A 26,222-nucleotide genomic window follows, 5' to 3' on the forward strand; every position below is an offset into this window, starting at 1 on the left:
TAGGTACTAGGTACCCATAAATAAATCATCATTAACACTAATTACATCAACGTCTACTTTCGGCCGCAGAGAACTAAAAAACGTAAGCGACTTGAAACATATTATATTCATACGTTTCGATTCGGCAGGAAAATCGAACGATGACTCATACTTGAACAACAAAAGTAGACGGGCTTCCAACTTTCGTCGCTCAGCTAAAAACTTGATCAACTCTGTTGAAAGGCTCTTCACCCTTGTCAATCAGCTTTCAAGTATCATTCAACACAGGCTTAATCAACTAAAATCGCCCTATGTGAATATCGTATTTCTTTCTCCCGCTTTTCACCATGATATTTTATTTTCGTGTGTCCACCACTTATATCATAAACAAACTAGTACATATTCTAGTTTATTGTCTATGTCCTTTTGCGATTGGAGTGGTTTATTTTTGGTTTATGTTGGTATCTATCATATCATCTATCAATCCATATCAATCTATGCACAAATGCATAGAAGAAAATTGTATAAAATGTCATCTGAAAATAAATAAATTTGTTAAAATTTTTCGCGATTAGTTCATTTTACTCCAGATAGATTATAAGGCTGGCAAATTAGTGCCTTATTATAATTTATATTGTGGAATCATTTAACTCCATAAAGGAATCGCAGCATGAAAAAGGTGTCCGGTGGTCGTCGGCCGGTGCTCGTTTTCCAAAACGAGTTGTCAGACAAACATTATTCTACTGCATGGGCAAGTAAGTAGACTTCATTTTCACTATTATCAACATATAATGTACAGCAAATTAACCGAATTATCACTTACAAAACAGATGTTATTCATTGACATATTGTGAACGAACTTAAAGGTTATGTTATATTTATGAATGAGTATCTGGAAAAAAAGACAAACAACGCATTTATTAACTGAGTTTGTACTGAAAATGCTCGACATTAACTCAAATACCTTCATAAACATTCGATTATTAAAGGTTTTATTTTTAATGTTGAAACATACTTTCAGTCTAAGCTAATATGGCACGCCCCCCCAAGAGTGGAGCCCTTGCGGGTCTCTTAGGAGACTATGGCTCGGATAGTAACAGTGATAATGAAGGACCATCTGTTCCAGTTATTGCTGCCGACACGGTGAAGCATGGTCACGAACCTAGTGAGTAACATTGATTTTAATTATTTATGGTTCAAGCCACTTAATTTAATTGATATTATTATTTAATTATTTCTGTGATGGAAATATATTTAGTAAAATTCTAGATTTCCACTTCACGCTTTATACGAGATGCATCCATTTTGTTTCAGTAAGTATACAACAAAAAGTGGGACATGGTTAAAGGTAGAAACACACTTGGTTGACGTAAGCGATACACGTATTACTATGTTCCTACATAGGTCAATATGCACATTGGTTCTACTTGCCAGCAGATACAATTCATAGATTTGTCATGTGTTGCGATTTAGAGAGAGAATTTGAGGACGATTTAGTTAGTTTATTATTTTATTAAGCCAACTGTCAAAACAAATAACCATAAATATATGAAACATAACAGTAGATGCATAGATGTGGAATCAACTCGTTGGAGGTGTGACGCCACCCGCTCCATCTTTACACGTTGATCGCCACGCTGATCTGGACAGCTCAGATTTGCGCAGCAATGGAAGGGTGGGTTTGCGTTATGTGTGACAAGTGCGTTCCTAAAGCATCTCTTTCCATATAAAATGTATGTATTGTAATTAGTCCAGATATCTTAATACTTTGCTTACGCTACGTACGTCGACCCAGTGTGTTTCTAACTTTATAGCCACATTTCATTTTGAAAACACCCTGCATCAGTTAGGTGATAATGAGAAATAAGTATTTCACTGTCCGGAAATCGAAAATAATACATTACAGCTTTTTCGTTAAAAAAATGAATAATGCTTAACAGATAATATTAAATAGTTCTTTTTAGGTTAGTTTTTTTTTAAATTATACCTAAACTAAGAACCTGTTTTAGGTTCTTAGGTTCAAATTTCAGTTTTAATAAGAGAAGAAAAACTAACTAAACATTCACATCAATAACACTGGCCGCCAAGTGAACAATCGATTTTAACAATCGATTTTGGTCATCTATGGTTATCTATGGTTGCTAACAGCTTATTTTGACAGCTCCCGTTTAAAACATCAAAAGTATTGTTTTTACATAAAAATACATGTGAACAAGTGAAGTTTTGTTAGTGTTCAATAAATAATTACCACATGGTACAATCGATAATCCAACTGTCCGTACATTGTCTTCATTGTGAACATAAAGAAACAAGTCCATTGTGAACATACATACATACATAACATACATACATAACATACATAACATACATAACATAACATACATAACATACAGTGTTAAAGCAGTTCTATAAACAATAATACTTATATTACGACTATTAAAATTTGGTGTGGGGTATTATTGAACACACAACAACAATGCCACTAGAAAACACTCGCTCGAAATCAAAAAATAATATGATTACATCTCCGAGTCCCTTGCCAATGGAGATTAATCAGACTCTTTTTGATTATATAGACAGTAAATTTTCTGACCTCAAAAAAGAAATGTTCAAAAAAATTGAACAAGAAACGGCTGAAACAAAAAAAGCTACAGATTTCATTGCACACAAATTCGATGAAATACTATCCAAATTAAATGAACTGGCAGGTATAAAAACAGAAGTTGAAAAAATTAAAAAAGACCTCTCTAGAATAAACAATATGGATATTCGGCTTGCTGAATTAGAGCAAAATAACTTGTCGAACCAAATCGAAATCTCTGGAGTAGACGAAAATAAAAACGAAAACCTGGTTGAAACGGTAAAGGACATTGCCAATAAGCTAGGCATTGAAATCAATAATGAAGACTTTTCAGACATTTATCGCGTTCCTGACCGTCGTCAAGGTTTTCCGAGAAAATCATTATTAAATTCAACAATTCCAGCATTCAAACTCGACTTAAATTCCTTGCAGCAAAGAACAAAACTAAGAAACTAAGCTCAGCCTTGTACATCGGTGAAGTGTTGTCTGCATACAACAAGGATTTGTTATGGAAGACCAAAAAGCGAGCCCAGGAATTAAACCACCAATATACCTGGTTCAAAAATAGAAAAGTTTTTACAAGGAAGACAACCGAATCTAAAATAATAAACATAAAACACGAAAGAGATTTATTAACAATTTAAAACCTAACTTTATCATCGACATACATAATTTACTCAAAATGGATACCTGGATAAATTCACAAACCATCTACTTGAAAATGAAACTGTCACTACAAACACGAGCAACATAAAACTATGTCTAAAAATAACTTGAAAATAATACACCAAAATATAAGAAGCATCAATAAAAACTTCGAAGGATTTCTTATAAACATAAAACAATTAAACATTGAATTTGATATTATGATCCTAACAGAATGTTGGATTAAAAATTCTTACACGCCAAAAAATATAGAAGGCTACTATTGCATCAATACTTCATATAATATTAAACAAAATGATGGAATTATAGTTTACGTTAAAAACAATCTGAAAACTACTACCAAAGAAATTAAAATCAATGAATCCAATTGTCTGCACTTACAAACTACTTCAGGGATTAATATATGTATTTGCTATTTATAGATCCCCATCCGCACCCAATATTACTAACTTCCTTACTGCACTTGAAACTTTGTTATTTAAACTAAAACACTGTAGTACGCTGTTTGTAATTGGAGACACAAACATAAATATTCTAGAAAATGGTCATCCTCAAAGAGATGATTACCTCAATACAATAAGCTACTACGGTCTTGTTAGTTACATCAACAAACCTACTAGAGTCACTGAAGAAACTCTTTCTTGCATCGACCATATAATAGGTAGAACTAAACTACCCATAAATACTATATTATATGAATCCACAGTAACAGACCACTACTCTACAATATTGGAAGTCGGAAATGAAAATAAAAGAAAAGGTGAAACCGTGAATGTACCAATCATAAAAAAAAGAATCGACTGGAATACAATTGTACTCAACATAAAAGAAGAAAAATGGGAACATTTGTACACAATTACCGATAGTGATACGGCATGGAATTATTTCACCAATTTTATTCAAAACCAAATAAATCTACACACCAATCTCATAGAGCTACCGAAGAAAAAAAATACAATCACAAAACCATGGATTACACCTGGACTATTAAAATGTATTAGGAAAAGAGACACCATAAACAAAGAAGTCAGAAATGATCCAAATAATTACTTACTTACTACATTCTACAAGAAATATAGAAATATATGTACCAAACTAATTAAACATGCAAAGAATAAATACTACTCAAGAAAAATTATGTAATAATGATTCCAGAAAGATTTGGCAAATTCTTAATGAGATAACTTATGCAAAACAATTTAAAGGTCAAATTGAGGAACTCACAATTGATACTTATAGTGTGACTTTTGACTCGGACCCGAAGACAATTGCCGATCATGCAAATACCTTTTTTACAAACGTTGGATCGAAACTAGCTGGTAAAATAAAAGAAAACATCAACTGCAGCTTTAAAATGCCATCATCAGATGATCTCCCAAAAGAAACTTTAAAAAAATTCTCTCTAAAAGAGGTATTAACCCTTTGCACTCCTATTTTTTTTTTTAATTACCTACTACCAACTCCTTAATTAATTTACAAAAAAGGGATAAAAAGTGGCCTCAATAAAAAGTTAAACAAAAATTTTTAAAATATGTAATTTTTATTACTCTTTCTTTACATAGAGTACAAAAAACACAGAAATATATAAAATTAACAACTTAATATGCCCTTATTCACTTAAACTTTTTCAGTGTGTGGTATTTCTTGAAACATTCTCCTGGATGGAGGCCAGGTTTCCTATCACAAGTTTCACAATAACTTCTAACTTTTCTTCTTCTGATAATAATATCTTCATCGGAATCGTCCTCATCAGAAAATGGAACTTGTGGAGAAGGAGGAACATCTCTGTCATTTTCAAGTAAACGAAGTTCACTGTCTATTTCAAGCATGTATTGGTCATCACCACTTTCATATTCATTGATCACAGATTGTTTTTTTTTTATCCGGGGCATTTTTATTTTATTCAAGGTATATAATAAAGCACGTTAAATTATTACTAACAAATCACTAATTATGAAGAAAAAGAAATGTAAAACTATATTTTCACCTAATTACTGAGTATTATTTTCAAGACCGAACGACACATGTGCTTTCTCGGCCACGAAATATTTGCTACTAAAAACAGTAAAAACAAATGTAAATACACAAACAGAACAAAATATTATGTGATAACAAGTGAATAGGTATAAGAATCCTTTGTTATGTGTTGGGAGAAATCCCTCAGCGCTTCCTATTGTTACGCAGGTAGACAGGCAAGTACCTACCTACTTACATGCGTCGCAACCAAATAACTGCGCAGTGCATTTACAAGGTTAAAAATAATACGATTTTAAAAATTATCTAAAAGGCGAAACTTGACGAGATATATGTATTTTGCGTATTCGGAATATTCAGAATGAGATATAAAGTGTTTAAAAGAAAAAAAAATACATTTGATAATTTAAATTATTTTTCGAAATTGCGTTACTATAATGTCGAGTATGACTCGACATAGGAGTTGGTGTAAGAAATATAATGTCGAGCCACACTCGACAAAGGAGTGGTATGAGTTAATCGAGGATATAATCAAAGAAATAGACTCACTGAAAGAGAGGACATCACCTGGACATGACAAAATTCCAAGCCAACTATTAAAATCCGCTGAAATCTCATATAGCCTTTCCCCTTAAATTTCTAATCAATAAGAGCTTCTCTCAAGGTTGTTTCCCTAATGTATTAAAGCAAGGTATTATCACTCCAATTTTTAAAGGTGGAAAAAAAACTGAAATTATTAATTATAGACCAATTTGTGTTCTTCAAAAATTGTTGAAGGACTATTAAGAGATCAACTGACTACTTACCTTGACTCTAGTAAAATATTATCAGCAAACCAGTTTGGTTTTCGCAAAAATTTATCAACCTCCGATGCCATCGCCAACGTTACAGACTTCATAATAAGTAATGTAGACAAAGGAAATAAATGTTTAGCAATTTTCCTAGATCTTGCAAAGGCGTTTGACACTGAATCATAAAATACTTTTAGATAAACTTGAGGATAGGATTACACTGGTCAACACATTTTTTGTCCCTTTAACGAAAGTAGCCAAATCTGACAGGAAATTTCACGCTGATTTCAGATATGTGATTAGTTTTTTTCTATCACATCAGGTTTTTATGGGTTTTAAGTTTTACCAAAATGTGTATTAATTCATATTTATTCGTGAGTTATCATTGATTTTTTGATTTTTTGACCATCTATTCCACTTGGTCATGCTGCAAACATGAAAGAGAACTATGACAACAAGCTGCTGTTAACAAAAAATAAATATGTAAAATACGAATGGAAAATATGTGGTGATCTAAAAATAATAGGGCTCCTACTAGGACTGCAAGCGGGATATACAAAATAATGTTGTTTTCTGTGTAAGTGGGACGACAGAGACAGGAAAAACCACTATGCCAAGAAGGACTGGCCTACTAGAAAGCACCTTAAACCTGGCACGAAGAATGTTTAACATGCTCCCTTAGTAAAATCTAAAGATATCTTACTTACACCCTTACACGTTAAATTGGGTTTGATGAAAATTTTTGTAAAAGGCTTGTCTAAGGATAGAAATGGCATGATTTACTTAAAGCAAAAGTTTCCTAAGTTCAGCGAGGCAAAAATTAAAGAAGGAATATTCGTGGGACCACAAATAAGGGAGGTCTTGACTGATCCGAATTTTATAACAGTGTTGAGACCAGTCGAGCTAGCCGCTTGGTCAGCCTTCAATCTTCAGCCTTCGAATGTTGTCGAGAACTTTCTTGGAACTCATAAAAGTGAAGACCATATCAGCATTGTGTCTGAAATGTTCATGGCCTATAAAAATATGGGATGTAACACGTCACTAAAAATACACTTCCTTCACTCTCATTTGAATTTTTTCCCCGAAAATATGGGAGATGTCAGTGGGGAGCACGGCGAACGATTTCACCAGGACCTTGCGGCTATGGAAAAGTGATACCAAGGAAAGTGGAGTCCATCTTTGCTCGCAGAGTATTGTTGGACCCTGCAGAGAGACTCTCAAGATACTCACAAGCGCAAATCAGGAACAAAAAAATTTAAATTGAATTAGTTTTGAAATTTTGTTAAGTAAGTACCCGTCATACTATGGAAGAATTATGTAAAAAAACTTTGTTAAATAATAAAAAAACCTGACCTATCAAAATTTTTTTTTGATTCATTTCGTGTTTATGGATACTAAATACATATAAAAAAATTAGCTATGCTTAAGAGACTGTACTTAAAAAAATAAATGTCGACCAGTGTTATCAGACTCAGTCCTGCAATTATTCTGTAGTTATCTAACAGATCGAACGCAATGCGTTAAAATAAACAGTACCTATAGTCGTCCTCAAAAAACGGTCTGTAGCGTCCCACAAGGTAGCATTTTAGGACCCCTATTATTCTTAAGGTTAAACGCAACGCTCGTTGTATTCTACGTGTTCACAGATGGCGTTAATTAATTTTGTTTAAATACGCTTTTGCAAATACAATATTTTACCGATGATTCAATCCAATATTGTATTTGTATGCCTTTCTCGATAGAATTGAGTTTTTATATGGACAAAACTATTTATTCATATTCATATTGCGTATATGAGGGCGCAAACAAATAATTTGTCTTAATACTGTAAAGCAATACCTTGCAAAAGCGTATTTAAACAAAATTAATTAATTAACGCCATCTGTGAACATGTAGAATACAACGAGCGTTGCGTTTAACCTTAATATACATTAATGATCTATGCAACCTACAAATTTGTGGACAAATCACAACTTTTGCCGATGAGACTGTTTTGCTATTTTATGCTAAATCTTGGGATGAAGTCTGTAAAACGGCAGAAAATGGCCTTCGTATTGTTAAAAATTGGCTTGATGCTCACATACTAACCTTGAATACAGACAAAACAAAATTTTTAACATTTCGAATATCAAATAAGCTCATACCGTCGCAACAAAACTGCACAGCTGCAACCCCGTAATAACCCCATTTACTTGTCCTTCTATAAGTAGAGTTGATACTATTAAATATCTTTGTATTCAAATAGACGATCTTCTTAAATGGAATGTACATGTTGCAAACCTAACGACAAAACTGAGGAAACTCAACTATTTCTTTAAAAATGTTAAGGATATTTTAAATAAAAAACAACTGAAACAAGTTTACTGTGCTCTTGTTCAATCGTCTCTTGAATATGGTATTGTCAGTTGGGGTAGTGCCACACATACTTGTCTGGAGCCATTAGCAAAGATTCAAAAAATAATTCTGAAGGTTATTCTAAAAGTCCCATTAAGAACAAATACTGATTTTATTTTTAAGACACTAAGGACGGGTTGTTTCGGAGAATTTGAACAATTCATCAAATTTCAACATTCATTTTCGGGTTCTGTGAAAGACTTATTCAAGTTCTGTTTTTATATCATTGTAGGCTAGTTGCTTGAAAAAACTGAAATAAAAACAGAACTTGAAAAAATCTTTCACAGAACTTGAAAATGAACGTTGAAATTTGATGAATTGTTCAAATTCTCCGAAACAACCCGTCCTAAATGTTCCAAACCTGAAAAAATTATATTCAAAAAATATCCTGCTTCATCAATTTAAAAATACCCATATGTATGAAGAACGAACAAGCACTAGAGCCTTGAGATATTCACATGTAAAATCTTTTAACATCCCAGTTTGTCAAACTTCTTATGAAAAAAAAAGCTTCAAATACAATGCTATTAAGCTATTCAATTCCCTACCTATTGACATTAGAAATACACAAATCAAAACTTTATTTAAAAATAAAATCATTGATTACCTCCAATAAAAATATACATTGAACTATTTCATAACATACTAAAAATTGTGTCTACTGTGTTCTATTATGTATAATACGCCTTTTGGTCAAACAGAAACTTTATTAATTAATTACTAAAAATTATTATTGCTTCGCTTCCACTGTCTACATTCATTCTTGAATTGTATAATTTAAAAAAAAAAATACTGAATTTAAGTTATTATCAACCACTATGTAAATTGCCATCTCAACTCAGGCGTTCCACACCTAGTGAGATGGGCAATATGTCACTATAAAAGTATAATAAAAATAAAAGTGTGCTAATAAATATAAAAAAAATAAAAAATAAAAATTTTAACGAACTATTAAAATGCATTTTATTTTCAATTTCTGGATATTGAAATAGCTGTTTCTCATTGTTATTTAACTGATACAACGTGTTTTTAATATAAAATGTGCCTAACAGTGTCCCACTTTTCTGTTTATTTATCGTGGCTCTAGGGCTGTGTTATACCTTTTCATTTGTTTTGTCTTGAATGCACCACCTTACGCCGTGCTGAAAGAGGGCCCCATAGTTTAGAATAATGTATTTTTTATTTCCAGTCTGGTCCATGTGCGTGGACCCCTCCAGTGGTTTCCCGTACTACTGGGAGCAGATCACCAACACTGTCAGTTGGGAGCCCCCGCCCGGCCTCGCCCTGCCCCCCACGGCGGTCGCCCCGCCAACTCAATCAGGTCAGTTCCCCTGCTACAGCCAATTGGTTAATATGAATTGAATTTAAGAACACTGCATAGAATTTTTTTATTTATTTACTTTTAAAATACAAGCACAAAAGTTTCAACTGCTCCCAACCGTCTAGAGCCAGTGGGACTATGACATCCCCAATTGCGGTATGTTGTGTGGTCAAAGGTAGTTAGTGGGGAAAGGGAATTAGTGTGAATATTATGGAATATTTAGATGTAAGTGAAGGTTATAATTCCTAATTTATGATTTCATATATTATATTTACATTTTGGGTCAAATCATAGTGTTTGCCTTACCATAAATGATGGGATCGTTTGTATGTACATATTACGGGCATAAATGAATAAAAAAAATATGTATATAGTTGAAAAAGAATAATTTTCAAAACAATACTTTTATTTTTAACGGTGAATGGTTTTGTGCTGCGGATGACATCAAATCTTCGCCTCCGTTTGGTAACGTGTCCATTTGTCGAGGTTCGAAATAAAACGGATTTAAGGAAAATATTAAAAAAACAAGGTATTTTTAAAACTCAAACGTGGAGTAAATGAATTTTTTATTGTAACCTCAGAAATTCCTGTTTTTGATTTTCTATGTGAATACACCAAAACATTCCCAACTGCTCCTAATCTTCTGGAGCCAGTGAGACTATGGCATTCCCAAATGGGGTATGTTGTAAGGCTGAAGGTAGTGGGGAGGGGAAGGAGGTGGGGAAGAGGAAGGTGGAAATGTCAGGAAGTGAATGAATGTTTTTAATGGTTCTCTGCAAAAATCCCAATGTTAACTAATATAATAAATTTACATATTAATACAATTTTTAAAAATTAAAGGTACCTTTTTTGAATACTTTACTGAATACCTATATGAATATAAGTCCAAACTGCTCCCAACCGCCTGGAGCCAGTGAGACTATGGCTACCAGTGGCGGCTCGTGACTTTTGAGTGTGACAGAGTGCAAGTTAGAAAAATTCTACATTATTGATGATGTTTAACACAGAGAGATTGTTTATTTTGTTTTCCAAAATTTGGTCTTTTGGATGAAGATTTTCAAAAAAATTTAGTTTGAAATCGATGCAGTGCACTGCATCGATTTCCTGAAAATTTTCATAAAAAAACTGTATTTTCAAAAAAAAATAAAAAATCCGCTACAACAACATCAATAATGCCATTTTTTAAATATTAAAACTTAAAACACATCTAAAGATCAGCAAGTATACTTTTACTGCTCACCAAATGAGATCGACGGCCTTAAAATTCGCACAGCTGAGTGTCTAGAAGCAATCACTCTCTTGATGTCCTCAAATAAACTTAAGCTAAATCTTTCAAAAAAGGAGTTTCTCTGGGCAGCCACAGATAGACGCCAGTGTTTAATAGACAACTCACCAATTACTATTTCCGGCAACAACGTAACTGCTAAAACAACTATCAACCTTCTGGGAGTTTATCTGGATTCAGACCTTTCGTTAAAAAGTCAGGTAAATAAGACCGTTAGCACGGGGTTCTTCTACCTAAGACAACTTAAGTCAGTTCGTAGGAACCTTTCAACAGAGGCAACTAAGAGGTAACTACTTGTGAACTCATATATATAGTATCACACCTTGACTATTGCAACGGCATTTATGCAAGTCTTCCTAAATGCCAAACTGATAAACTACAATCAGTGTTCAACGCCGCAGCAAGGCTAATCACCGGGGTACCCAAGTTTTCGCACATTTCGGAATACCTACGAAATCTTCACTGGCTGAAGTGTCCTGAAAGGATCCAGTGCAAGCTATGCTGGATGGTGTTTAAAGCTATCAACGAAATGGCGCCACCCTATATTTCTGAGCTACACATTCCGGCAAATACTGGTTTGAGGCAGTCAACTCTTAGATCAGCGACATCATCTGCAGTTGGAAGGTTGAAAGAGCCTAAGCGAAATCCGAACACTAAGTTTGGTGATCGTGCATTTGGAGTATCCGGCCCTAAGGCTTGGAATAAACTTCCTATGGAATTGAGATGCATAACCAGCCCAACAGAATTTAGATCCAAACTAAAAACTCGCTTTTTCAGACACTCATTTCCAAAAAATCCATCATTCTATCCAAATATTCCATTTTTTTTTCCTTTTTGTTATACCGTAATTTTTGATGAACACACATAAATTCTCTAGCGATTCCATTCAACTACTTATGATGAAGTCAAAATGCCATTGACTTGCCTACCAATGGTCAATCGACAATATTAGTGGGAACATAACACGTCAATCGGTTTAATTGTTGGCAGATGAATCATCTAAATGCGGTACAGATCGACGATTTATTTCATTCATTCACTTCATTCATTTAAGATATATATCCAGTTAACCCATTTGGCGCATTTTGTACCCGTGTTCTAAAATTAATTATAAAAACACCCTAATATTATAGAACTTCCCTCTTCTGGCGCTAGTAAAATTTGATTTTTAATGCTAATGTTAGTTGTAAGTTTCTACATATGTAAATATGTATGTCATTAAAATAGTAGTTATAGGCCTTAGTCGTAAGTCACTAGATGTAAGTCACTAGATGTAAGTCACTAGTTTTAAGTCAGTAGTTCTAGTGTAAATTATTTGATAAATATGTTTGTACAGCCAGAGGCGGATTTGCCCTTAGGCCTATGTAGGCCCGGGCCTAGGGCGGCCAGATATTAGGGGCGGCCAATCGTGACAAAAAGTCACAGATGATAACAAGAAATTACTTCCTAAGTACCTAAATATTCTACGTACGAAATAGCGATATGCAAGAGCGTGTTCACACACAGCACACAGCGCGCCCCCACGCCCCGCAGCCGCCCTCGCCACACCTATCATGCTCCGTCGCTCGCCCGCTCGCGTATTTCCAATCCCAACCGTGATTCAGTTGCGCTAGTGACTGAACCGCCCGAGTTAGGTATTGTTATGCATAATAGCGTATTACACCCAGAGCTGTAATATGCGTGGGATGGCGTATTTCAGCATATCGCTTGCCATACTTTCCAATTTGGAATGTACGAGGGGTGGGTAGGAATCTGGGGATTAGTGTGTCCAGGAGTGACATATGTATGAATACATCCCTCCAACTGCGGTGCAAGGCGATGGGTCAAGATAGTCCTGCTGTAAAGGTCAAAAGGCCTCCCTCACCCAGTCTCTCTCGATCCGGCCCGCCACGCAGCAGGTGGGCACACGTATCCGCCGCCAAGACCTGGAAAAATCTCACCCCATGAACCATGAATGATAATGGCAGGAAAATTAAAACGGTTTTGACCCTAGGAACTTACTGAAAAGTTTGGATACTCCTGGTCAATATGATGGGTACTGAGAAAGGAGCGGCTACATGGTCTGGGGCCTAGGGCGGCCAAGACTGCAAATCCGCCTCTGTACAGCGCCCTTGAGGTGAATTTTTCACAAAAACTGAGCTATATAAATTAGCCAAATATTAATTAATTAATTAATCATTATTAGCCATAGAATAAAGAGAAAACTGGAAGTGCCTTCTATATAAATTTGAATGGAAACAAATATGCCACTGAATTAGTACCTTTCGGTTTTAGACTATTTAGCACGCGGTCTGCCTCTCTTACATTTGCCTGAAATCTTTATATTTATTTGATATTGTAGAAACAAACAGTACACTGGTTACAGTGATGAAACAATTTACAGATATTAAATATTTCAAGGTGGGTTTCATATTTCCTTGTAATGTCTTCCATGTGGTGTATATATGTAATTACTGGGTGACGTATGTATGTATGTGCATTGAACAGTTTATATCATTGACATGATGCTACTTTTAAATATTGGGCAGTGAATCCAAAAAATGTCGATGTTAGAGTTTAGGCAAATATTAATGAATGTATGAAGAGGACGTTTAATTGGGGAATTAGGTCGCCATTCATTTGAATTTCGTAATCATGGTGAAACACAGTTTTTTAAGGAAATGTAAGCCCAAATTAGGCTTATACAGGGTGGGGAAAAAGTAATCACCCGATGTTCTTTTGCTGTAATTTTTTTTTATGATAATTTTTGGTACTGCTTGTGAAATTTGTTTATTTAATCCATAATCGATTCATGTCTTGTAGATTTGTATTCTGCGTTTGTTTACTTCACAAATGTCAAAACGGAATTGACATTTGGCGCCATTTGCAAAAGTTATAGCGTTTTCCAATAGGTTGATTACTTTTGCCCCATCCTGTATTTGGATCACAAATGTGCCCATATAAAATAAAGAATAACACTTCTTCGGTTATTATTTATTTTATGTTGAAAGTGCTCTAATTTTATAATTTAAAATAAAAAATAAAAAAATTGTCAATGAAATGATTCTATCCTCAATGCGATGGCTGCCTTGATAAGTCTCAAGAGACAGGAGACCATTATAATATACTTTATATATATATTTTTTTTAAATTTATTTAATATTTGAAAAAAATATTTTTAACATAGATAAGTATACAGGATATAAACAAGATATAAAACAATAGAAATTAAAGTAGCCTTTCCTCACCATGAAGAGACAATGCTCTTGTGTTTGGTGAGGGAATTCTAGTTCAATTATACAGGGTGTATCGGCACTAACCCGACAAATTTTAACCAGCTATTCCTTAGCACATTTGGAGTAAAAAATGTTATGGGCACTTTGCTGTCCGGTAGCATTTTTTTTTCAATTAAAAACAAAAAAAATTAAAATTTCCACACTACATCACTGTCATTGGCATTGCGTTTCGTGTTAAACAGCTGTTATAAGCAAGTGTGTCAAAAAGCGTCTTCGCTCTTTCGCACACACTAAACAATAATAGTTAAAAATGAGACGAATGGTGCCGTGCTATTTCGTTGTGACTGTAAACGTGCGCCAATATAGGTACACACGTGCATTATTCAACGGAATTCGAATAAAATATTTGCCAGATGGGTTTTCAAACTTTATCAAAGGATAAAACAGTGGTGACATGTGGTGAAAATATGAATAATAAATTTTTTATTAAAAAAAAACGTTACCGGACAGCAAAGTGCACATAAGATTTTTTACTCCAAATATGCTAAGGAATAGCTGGTTAAAGTTTGTCGGGTACGTGCCGATACACCCTGTATATATGTTAGTATTAAGGTAAATAAATTATTAAGTGTTGAAATGATAACAACAATATAAGACTAGTGCTGCCATCTATGTATTTAATATGTAAACTTATATGAAATAAATGTTAGTCTATTCTCCATCTTTGATCAAACAGCGTTTCATTACAGGTTATGGGCCGTTCGCTTATAAATCTTCGCGATTTTGTTGTTTTTTTTTGTTTGACCAGTATAAAAAACACGATTACAAAACGCGATTGAACTGTGTCGTGACGGATTGTTATAATAAAAGTGTACAACTTTAGTATATCGCAGTTTAAAAAATGTCGGCGAACTATCTTGTCAACGTACCCAAGCTAACGGGACGTGATAATTACGGCATATGGTGTTTTGCGGCACAGAATTTTTTAATCCTCGAAGGCATGAAGCATTGTGTGCAGCCAGAAGTCGGGATTGAAATAAAACCTGCAGATGATGCAAAAACCAAAGCAAAATTGATTATGACAATCGACTCGTCTTTATATGTTCACGTAAAAGATGCTACATCCAGTAAAGAGTTATGGGATAAATTAAAAAAATTATTCGACGACAACGGATTTTCACGGAGAATAAGTTTGCTGAGAAATTTAATTTCGATTCGCCGAGAGAATTGCAGTTCGATGACGTCTTATGTGACGCAGATTATCGAAACAGCACAGAAGCTTTCAGGAACGGGATTCGAAATTAATGACACATGGACAGCATCATTGCTACTCGCTGGTTTGCCAGATCGTTTCTCGCCGATGGTTATGGCATTAGAACATTCAGGAATTCCTATAACGACAGACTCCATAAAAACAAAATTGTTAGATATGGATTCAGCAAGTCATGACGGGAGTGAAGTTAGCGGAGCTTTAGCAATTCGTTCAACTTCAAAGTACAAAGAAAAAAATAATACGAATATGTCTATGGCCAGCAAAAGTTATGTTGGCAGCACTGGCTTGTCAAAGTCAAACGTCAACAAGCATATAAAGTGCTACAGATGTAAACAAATCGGGCATTACAAGAACCAGTGTACAAATACAGAAAATAACTTGTCAAATCAGATAAATAAGGATCGAAAGCAGTATAATGCGTTTAGCGCAGTGTTTCTGAGTGGAAATTTTAACAAAGACGATTGGTATATCGACTCGGGCGCGAGTGTACATCTGACAGCAAATGAAAGTTGGATTATAAATGCGCAGTATGAACAAGAAAAAATAATTGTTGTCGCAAACAGTGAAAAGGTGTCAGTATTGTGTTCTGGCGATGTAAAAATCATGACTAAAACAGATAATCATGAGTATGACATCATGGTGAAAAACGTATATTGTGTACCAAGTCTAACAACGAATTTATTATCTGTTAGCCAACTGATTATGAAAGGCAACCGTGTATCTTTCACTGGAAATGGTTGTTCAGTTTATAATAAAAATAACGAGTTGGTTGCTACGGCAGTGTTGGTCAATGGAGTATATAAAGTGAATTTGTTAAAACAAGACTGTTTAGCAGCATCAGTTGTGTCAGGAATGACTTGGCATCGAAGGTTAGGACACATAAACAAAGATTATTTGAATCAGATGGAAAAAGCTGTGCATGGTATGTCACTTGATAAAAAAGTTGACATAAGCAAATCTTCATGCACAACATGTTGTGAAGGCAAACAATGCCGGTTACCTTTTAAGAGCAGTGGCCAACGAAGCATTAATCTCCTAGATATTGTGCACACAGACATATGTGGGCCTATGGAGAATGTGTCTATGGGCGGCTCGAGATACTTCTTGTTATTTGTTGATGATCATAGTAGGATGACATTTGTTTATTTCTTAAAACACAAAAATCAGGCTTTGAAGTATTTCAAGATTTTTAAAGCTCAGGTGGAAAATCAAACAAAAAAAACAATCAAAGTATTAAGGAGTGACAACGGACTGGAGTATTGCAATAAAGAATTTGATGATTTCCTGAATAGTGCCGGTGTGATTCATCAGAAAAGCAACCCTTACACCCCACAACAGAATGGATTGTGTGAACGATTTAATCGCACAATAGTTGAAAAAGCAAGATGTCTACTTTTTGATGCAAACTTAGGCAAAGAGTTCTGGGGTGAGGCCACCAATACGGCAGTGTACCTGCAGAATCGGATTGTGGCAGCGGCATTGGAAAATAAAACTCCATATGAGTTGTGGACTGGCTCCAAACCGGATATAAGTCATATCAGAGTTTTCGGTAGCACTGTGATGGTCCATGTAGCTAAAGAAAAGCGAAAGAAGTGGGATAAGAAAACAACCAAATGTATTCTCATAGGATATCCAGATAATATAAAAGGATATAGGGTCTTCAATCCAAAAACAAGGAATGTAACGACTAGTAGAGATGTGATCGTCATTGAGAAGGAATCAAAATCTGAAAATTTAATGGAAGTGCAAGGTCAGAATATTGATTCAGTGGGGGATAGTAAGGAACTTGATGATACAGAACAATGTGGTCAGAATGTTGATTCAGTGGGGGATAGTAAGGAACTTGATGATACAGAACAATGTGAAATTGAACCTGTGCCTAGTCAAGAACACTCAAGTTTCATGGACAGTTTTATAGATAATGATGAAACATATGTTCCCAGTGATTATGAAGATGCAGACAGTGAGAAAGAAAGCCCGCAGTGCCGACCTAACCGGGAGAGGAAGATTCCAGAGAGGTATGGGTTATCAAATCTGTGCGTTGACAGTGAGACATATGATAATGCGGCTGGTTTGTCTCTGCATGACGCTTTAAATGGACCAGAAAAAGAACAGTGGGAGTTGGCTATAACAGAAGAGTTGCAGTGTTTCAAAGACAATGATGCGTGGGAGATAAGTGATGCTCCAAAAGATGGAAGAGTTGTACAGTGCAAGTGGGTGCTTCGTAAAAAGTATGATAGTGAAAATAAAGTCCGCTTTCGTGCACGTTTAGTGGCAAAAGGTTTTTCACAAGTTGAAGGTGTGGACTTTACAGAAACATTTTCTCCCGTAGTGAGACATACTACATTAAGATTACTTTTTGCATTGTCAGTACAACTAAATTTGAAAACAACACATCTTGATGTAACAACGGCTTTCTTGAATGGTACACTTGAGGAAACTGTTTACATGAAAATACCAAAAGGTTTTTCTGAAAAAACACAAAATGGTCAAGTACTTAAATTAAAAAAGGCCATTTACGGGCTTAAACAATCATCAAGAGCTTGGTATAAAAAAGTAGATGAATGTTTGTTAAGCATAGGTTATATTAGATCTAAAATAGAACCATGTATGTATACAAAAATGAAAGATCAGTTTAAAACTATTGTCGCATTGTTTGTAGATGACTTTTTTGTTTTTTCAAATGATACTAATGAAACTAAGCATTTAAAGGATGTCTTAACAAGTCATTTCAAAATAAAAGATTTAGGAGAAATAAAGAAATGTCTGGGTGTTAACATAACTGTTAACAAATCTAAGCAAACAATAATATTAAGTCAGAAAGATTATATTGATCAGCTGTTGCATAAGTTTAATATGAGCCAAAGTAAACCTGCACAGACTCCAATGGAAACAAAGTTAAATGTGTCAAAAAATGAACATTGTGTTGGTAATTTTCCATATCAACAAATAATTGGATGTCTTATGTATTTAGCGGTTCTAACCAGACCGGACATTGCATATACGGTTGGTTTTTTAAGCCAATTTAATAATTGTTATTCCAAAGAACATTGTTCTTATGTAAAAAGGTTATTGAGATACCTAAAATGTACTAAAGATTATGGTTTAAAGTATTCCGCTAGTGGAAGCTCAATATTAAAAGGGTTTGTAGATGCTGATTGGGGCGGAAACATTATAGATAGGAGGTCATACACTGGAATTTGTTTTACTTTATCCGGTTGTGTTATATCTTGGGAAACAAAAAAACAGAATACTGTTGCACTATCTAGTAGTGAGGCTGAATATATGGCCATCACCGAAGCCTGCAAAGAAGCAATTTATTTGAGAAATTTACAATATGAAATAACTCAAAAAATGTATACTATTGATATTTTCAATGACAATCAGAGTGCGCAAAAGTTAACAGCAAATCCAGTTTTTCATAAGCGCACCAAACATATTGATATTAAATATCATTTTTGTAGAGAATGTGTAGCAAATAATATTGTAAATGTTAAGTATTTGCCAACAGCTGAAATGCCTGCTGATTTGTTCACCAAAAGTTTGGGTTCCACAAAACATTATGAATTTTTGGATAAACTAGGTGTGCAAATTGTTTAATTTAATTGTATTTATATTGTTAGTTATAGTGGGGGTGTTGAAATGATAACAACAATATAAGACTAGTGCTGCCATCTATGTATTTAATATGTAAACTTATATGAAATAAATGTTAGTCTATTCTCCATCTTTGATCAAACAGCGTTTCATTACATTAAGAAACAACACAAGATTTAAACAATATTACTTCTAGATGTAAGTAGTGAACGTATTTTGGACTTATAGTTTTAGGTAATTTTTTAATTTAAGGTGAAATTCCTGAATATTTTCGATATTTTTTAAATTTAATGGAAGATTATTAAAATAAATTATGCCTAGATAAAGATAGGTATTTTGAATGAGCTTAGTGTTAAATTTTGGGATTTTAATAGTTTTCTGGTATCTTGCTGATGTATTGAATTGCAAGTTATGAGTATTTGACTGTATTTCTTTGTAAATTTTAAGTATTGAATATTTTTGATACATTTTGTCTACTGAAAGGTACTTTGAAAATTGAAAAAAGAATTTCGGTAGAAAATTTTGACGGTTTTTTCAAAATTACTTTGATTACCAATCTTTGAACTACTTTAAGTGGGTTCAATATTTTATTATATGTTCCTCCCCAACCAATAATACCATATTGTAATATAGATTGAACAATCGCATAGTACACTCTTTTTAGGTTTGCTAGTCTAAGAATATTTCTAAGTCTTCTAAATATATAAATACATTTCCTAATCCTTTTGAAGAGTTCACAAATATGTGTTTTCCATTTAAAATGTTGATCTATATATACACCAAGATATTTGATTTTGGATGTTGGACTAAGGATAGGACAAGTTTGATTGCAGTTAGTTCTGCCACATTTGCATTGGTGTATTATAATGTTTAACTCTGGTTCTGAGTTAAATTTATTGATTGAAAATGGGATAAATTTTGTTTTTTCTGTGTTTAAGGAGAGAAGATTTTTATCAAACCAATTTTTCAGTATATTAATATCAGCATTTGCCAAGTTATTAACAGTATTCCAATCCGTACCTTCTATTATTATCACAGTGTCATCAGCATACAATATTATTTTCCCGTTTAGTTTTTGTATGAATATGTCATTAACATAGATGATAAACAGTAACGGACCCAGAACTGTACCTTGCGGTATGCCGAATTGACTCGTTTTTGGCAAGCTAAACACATTGTTAATTTTTACGACTTGAGGTCGTTTGGAAAGGTAACTTTTTACCCATTCTAGAGCTGTACCATTTAATCCAATGTTTCTTAATTTACTTATAAGTTTGTCATGTGATATGCTATCAAACGCTTTTTTGAGATCTATGAAAATTCCAAGGCATTTTAATGATTTATCTAAAGAATTATATACTAGGCTACTCAATTTTGCAATTGCATCCTGTGTGCTTCTCCCTTCCATTAGAATATTCCATTTATTAGAATATCAAATTTATATCGATGTACATAAGTGACAAGCCACTTCTTTTCCCTGTTTTCGCTCTCCTGAAAAGTAGTCAATTTTGCAGTATTTTGCTTAAAAGAGCTGATATGATTTTTTTTTTTTGTTTTTTTTTTTGTCTCATTTATTTTATCTCCGCTCTAGAAATGTTGATGTACAGAGAAATTAATTGTTGAAAATATTACCATTTAAATGTTGGGTTTATAAACTTTTAGGCAAGCCAGTGTCAGTCCCCCGCAAGGCGCCCCCGACTCCCAAAAAGCCTGAGCCCCCTTCAGAGGATTCCTCCAGTGAAGAAGAAGAAGAGTAAGTTCCCTTCTGTGCAGCTTTCAATACAGTTATCAACCGGGCTCCTGATAAATCTTATTTTGTTTCGTCTTTTTCTATATAATTAGGCAGCTGGTATAGTACCATGCCATATATCAACACTTGCTAAACAAATACTATATTGTGGTTTCATTCAGCGCAGAAACAGGCGGTCCGTTTGATAGATTCCCGTCTTTACAGAGTATAGGCGTCAATTTTGAGAATGCTGTCCTTGTTCTACCGGTATTTCAATGGACGATACTCGGAGGAACTAGTGACATTGATCCCTTCAGCACAGCATAGTCAGGAAACACGCCAAACCCGTGCCTAACATTTGTAAACTGTTAAATTTTTTCACATGAGATATGTTTCATTTCTACAAATCATTCTTGACTTCGGCGGCTCGGCTGTGGAAAGATTTTTCGGTCTCTCTCCCTCTTCCTGTGTTTCCTCCCTCGTACAACATTTCACTCTTTCCTCTCCTCAAAAAGATCCTCCATACTGTATCCCCAAAGATGTCATGTGTGGAGTTAATAATAATATTAAAATTCCTCTGGCTGTGTTCACCCAACCTTCCTCCATTATTTCTTCATCTCCTACCCCGATCTCGACCGCCACGTAAAATTCTGGTTATTTTCACACAAAATAAGATTTAAAAAGGTTTCACTGATTAATTGATTCATTTTCTGTTCATAGGAGGATCACACTGATAACTTCATACTACAATTCAGATTCAGGTTCTGATGATGAAGAATCTAAACGTAACTCTATTGTACGTGTTTATCCCCCGAACGCTAAGCCAAAAGAGAAGGCCAAACCTTACAACCAAACTGCAGAAAAATCTAAATCGTCACTTCCGAAAAAACCAAAGTCGTTTGGACCAGACCTACCCAAAGCATTCGGTCCAGATTTACCAAAAACTCATGGACCTGAAAATTTTAAAGCGCTTGAGCCCAAAATGCAAAAGAATTGCTCTCCGGAATTGCCTGACAATCATGTGCCTCAAAATATTGGTCCAAAGTTACAAGAAGACTTTGAAGTTTCAAAATCTGTTGAATCGGATGTACCAATTGTTGATGTAAATGATGAATCTGTTGTTCAGTTTGAAAAATCAGAAAAAGTGCTTCCGGCAGTTTTAATAAAGAGTGATATTGATTTTAGCGAGGATGTTGGAATTGAAATGATTCAGACTGATGTTATTCAAACAGACTTCAAGAAATTGGAGGTCAATGGAGAAATTTTGGAATCTGTAATAGCGAATGACGAAATTGATGTTGCTGATATTAAAACTGAATCTGTTCCTGATGTTAACAATGATGCCCAGATTTTACAGGTAGATACCAAATAATATTACACCTTCCACAATTTACAATCAGTTATATTATTGAGTAGTAAATGAAGTCTGTATTTAAAAAATGTCAGTGATGAAAGAATTCCCCTTAAGTGACAAAGATCGACTGGATAATACCATCATCTTTGTTCTAATGATGGCTAAGTTTTCAATCTGAGGCATTTGAAAATGATGTTTTCGAATTAATGAAATGATGATTCACTGGTTAGAGTCTCCTGATCTACTTTAAGTATGTAGTTTATTGTGAGATTCACCAGGTTCTGATAGAAAATAATAATTAATATATAATTATTAGTTAGATTTTTTTTCTTCATAATTATGCTCTGTTAATTATTTCAGGCGGAAGTAGCAGAAGAAAAATACTTAGAAGCTGGACATATTCAAAATGATGATGACCTTGAGGCTGATAATTTGGAAGAGTTGATTGAAGCCAAATCTGAGCTGTTGAAAAAACTGGGTGAGCTCGTTCCTGATGAAATAAAATATCTGGTGGGATCTCCCAAAAGTGGTTCGCAATCTGGGTCTGGGGGCCGGAGCCCTGTCAAGGCTCCCCATACGCCCCCGGGCTCCCCTCCTCCGGCTAAGAATCACACGGCTCTAGATATGGATGTGGATGACCTGATAGCTCAAATAGAAAAAGAACAACCCATTGACCAACCCACAATCTCTTCTGATAACTCTGCTTCAGAAACTATGGAGTATCCCTCTAACAAATCTGCAGACGAGACGTCTGAACCAAAACCAGATGTTTTGCCTTTCAAACCTCTGTTTCCAAGTGTTCAAAACATTGAAGATGTTCCTGCTATATCGACTATGCAGGACTATGTAAAGTGTGAAGAAAATAATGACAAACATGTACTGATAGAAGAAGAATCGACTGCACAGGAATTGATAAATTCAAATGTAAATATTGAAAAGAAATTAACGCCAATCGAACCAGTACCAGAAATTAAAGTTTTCAATAAGTACGAACCGGCGGAGGGAGGCATTGAGAATTCTGCATTCAAGAGGAAAAGAAGAATAGCATTAGATGTGTTACCAGCTAAAAAACTAGCACCAAATAATGAAGATGTTAATTCTGCTGGCCCTTCATGCCCGCCCCTAAAACAGGATTTAAGCTACACAACAAAGTACGCACAGAACTTTGAAACATGCGGCGAAAGAATGGGTTTGGGCTTCCAACCAGACTTGAATGAAAGAGATTTTAACGTCCCGTCTATCAAAAAGAATACTTATTCCAATTTCAAGAAGGGAAACATCATGTTCCATAGAGGTGAGACGATGGTTCCCCCTGTGAAGGAGATTGAAGTTGAGAAAGAAGTGGTAATGAGTGAGCTAGAGGCAAAGAAAACCTTAATTGAGGCTAAACTTAATTTCTTGACTCAGAGCTTACCACCTGTACCGCCTCTGCAAAAACTCTACATTGAGCTGCAGGTAAGATATACCTTAATTTGCTTTTACTTGTGTTACATTATTATAATGGTCATTAACCACTCAGAACATTAGAACGTCAAAAGACGTAAATATGATAATAGCGGTCAAGACATTAGAACGTCTTTTCACGTAAACGCGTGAGATTTTACAAAAATTGATTTATTTCCATCACTAGTATACGGATTGCCATGATTTATAAAACAGAGTATCGATAATGAATAACGCTACGCGTCTGTATTCAAGAATATCTATGGAACGTAGAGGTGCATTATCTAAGCCGTTTGAATCTGTCATCTTGTTCGTTCATAATTTATTGCGTTTCTAAATAATTTATTAAAAATATTTTAGTTTGGACGGTTAATATTTTGAGTTGACTAATAGTTTTTAATTATATTTCTTCAATATATAAAGTGTTATTTCTTTATGATACTCAGAAAAAAGTACATTTTTCACGGCTTTGAAATAATGGTAAGCGATTTTTACATATTTTTGACGTTTTCATAAAATGTATATTTAGAAACGCAAATATTTACGTATAACAACACAATGCGATAGTGGATTTCATAATATTTCCAAAACATTTTTTAGAATGAGGCTACGTTTCCCAAAACGTGAGTTATGAAGCTTTTAGCAAAACTCGTAAATAACACAAAAATTATCACGTTTCGACAGTTCTCAAAGGAACACATAGTAAATAAAAGTCTTTGTCTGAGAGGTTAAAGTGTACATACATAATGTTCACTCATAAAGAAATTTAAGTTTGGGCTGCTTTAATGACATTGTCCGGGGTTCAAGTATTTGATTCACTCTACATACCCAAACCATATTAGGTTTATTACCTCCTTTCTTAATCTTATACCTTACGCTTACATTAGCCTTGCATTCTTTCCGGATCTCCACATTAACACGTTCATACACGGCTTTACACAATATGTCTCAGGGATCTCAATTTTACAGCACTTCATCTATGTACTTTCATCCTCCATCTGCCAGTTTTATTTGTTTGTATCAGTACTCCATTGTGGACTGCTAACTTTGTTTCTTTGGACAATTTAAAAATATGTTTTGATATGTTTATTCCAGACTCTGTGGGCAGTAGCTAAGGTAGACAATTTCGACGCTTACTTGAAGGAGCAGTTGGATACGGCGGGGAGTGAACTAACCACGCTGGAACAGAACGCTGCGCCTGCTCAATGGACTTGCCGATTCAGCAGGTACACACGCATTCCCCGGATACATACTTATCTCACCCTGCTAAACGTCTAGATACTATTTCTCGGTGGAGTTAACTTCTCATCTATTTGTCTATGAGTCAAGCCCTCATTTAGCAGTCTACTTATTTATCTGCGGAGTCAACTTCTCACTTATTTATATCCACCGAGTCAAGCTCTTATTCAGTAGTGTACTTATTTCTCTGTGGAGTCCACTTCTCATTTATTTATCTACGGAGTCAAGTTCTCATTTAGCAGTCTTATTATTTCTCTACAGAGTCAACTTCTCATTTGTTTATCTATGGAGTCAAGCTCTCATTTAGCAGCTACTTATTTCATTGTGGAGTCAAATAATCATTTATTTATGTATCAATGGAGTCAAGCTCTCGTTTAACCAGTCTACTTATTTATTCTCTAGATCAATTTTCATTTAGTTAGTTTGTTTATTTATCTATAAAGCCACCGTGATAATTTCACCGTGCAGTAATTTTTTTCACTCACTACATATTTGTTTTTCCATGAGGTCAAGTTTTTATTTAACTAGTCTATTTATTTTTCCATTGCAGCTATTCTTTACCATGAGGTCAAATGTCATTTAGTTGGCCTATTTATTTATCTATGAGGTCAAATTCTCATTTAGCTAGTCTGTTTATTTCACGTGAGGTCATGTTCTCATTTAGCTAGTCCACTTATTTCACTATTAAACCGAGTTCTCGTGAAAGCAGTATAATAATAAATTATGTAAGTATACATTTTTGTTCATAATGTCAAGTCCTCAATTAAGAAGTCTAGTTATTTATTTTTAATGTTAAACTTTCATTATGCAAGTCCCATTACATATTTAATGGGAAGAATCGATAGAAATTTATATTTGGGGAACAGTTTTAACAGTGTTATTTTCCTTAAATATTTTCAATCCGTTTGAGGCTTTATTTTCCTCAAAGTACAAACTATTATATAACATTTTGTTTATTTTATATTGGGAATTTCTTTTTTGGTTTGTGACTAAAATACAGAACTATTAGAAAGAAGAATACTCACTAACATTGTTTAATCACGGAATTAGCTTTTAGTTAGTGAGTGAAGTTATTTTTAACACAATTATTTTAACCCATTGACTGATTAATTGTAATTATTATGTATTTTAACTCCACTAGATACTTTATGTTCCACATAACTTTAGCCAAGTCCATACTTGGCTAAAGGTTGTGGCCAAACAACTACTGTGATATTAATTCTGTGATATTTTCAAAATAAACTTCTATAAACTGAGATGCTTTGTTAATGGATATTTTCCAATTATGTTTTAATTGCTTTTGAATGTAAGCCTTTCCTGCCTATGTATTTGATTTGGATACATTCCTGCTTGCTGATTTTGAAAAGCGTTTAAATTTTTC

At 34.3% G+C, this 26,222-nt stretch overlaps 1 protein-coding gene across 1 annotated transcript in view; it reads left to right on the top strand.

Moving 5' to 3' along the window:
* Positions 1 to 476: 476 nt before the first annotated feature.
* The window catches only part of LOC149419979 (uncharacterized), a 35,909-nt gene continuing 10,163 nt past the window's right edge, over positions 477 to 26,222 (top strand). The window contains exons 1-7 of the mRNA XM_089637409.1: positions 477 to 734; positions 1,001 to 1,144; positions 9,575 to 9,706; positions 20,739 to 20,829; positions 21,526 to 22,162; positions 22,520 to 23,614; positions 24,698 to 24,828. Of these exons, the coding sequence (XP_089493535.1) occupies positions 1,012 to 1,144; positions 9,575 to 9,706; positions 20,739 to 20,829; positions 21,526 to 22,162; positions 22,520 to 23,614; positions 24,698 to 24,828 (2,219 nt within the window). The 5' untranslated portion in view covers positions 477 to 734; positions 1,001 to 1,011. The remainder of the gene's footprint in view (positions 735 to 1,000; positions 1,145 to 9,574; positions 9,707 to 20,738; positions 20,830 to 21,525; positions 22,163 to 22,519; positions 23,615 to 24,697; positions 24,829 to 26,222) is intronic.

Source organism: Hesperophylax consimilis, chromosome 11 (genome assembly GCF_061612785.1).
Source record: "Hesperophylax consimilis isolate HC1 chromosome 11, BYU_Hcon_1.0, whole genome shotgun sequence".
Classification (NCBI taxonomy): Eukaryota; Metazoa; Arthropoda; class Insecta; order Trichoptera; family Limnephilidae; genus Hesperophylax; species Hesperophylax consimilis.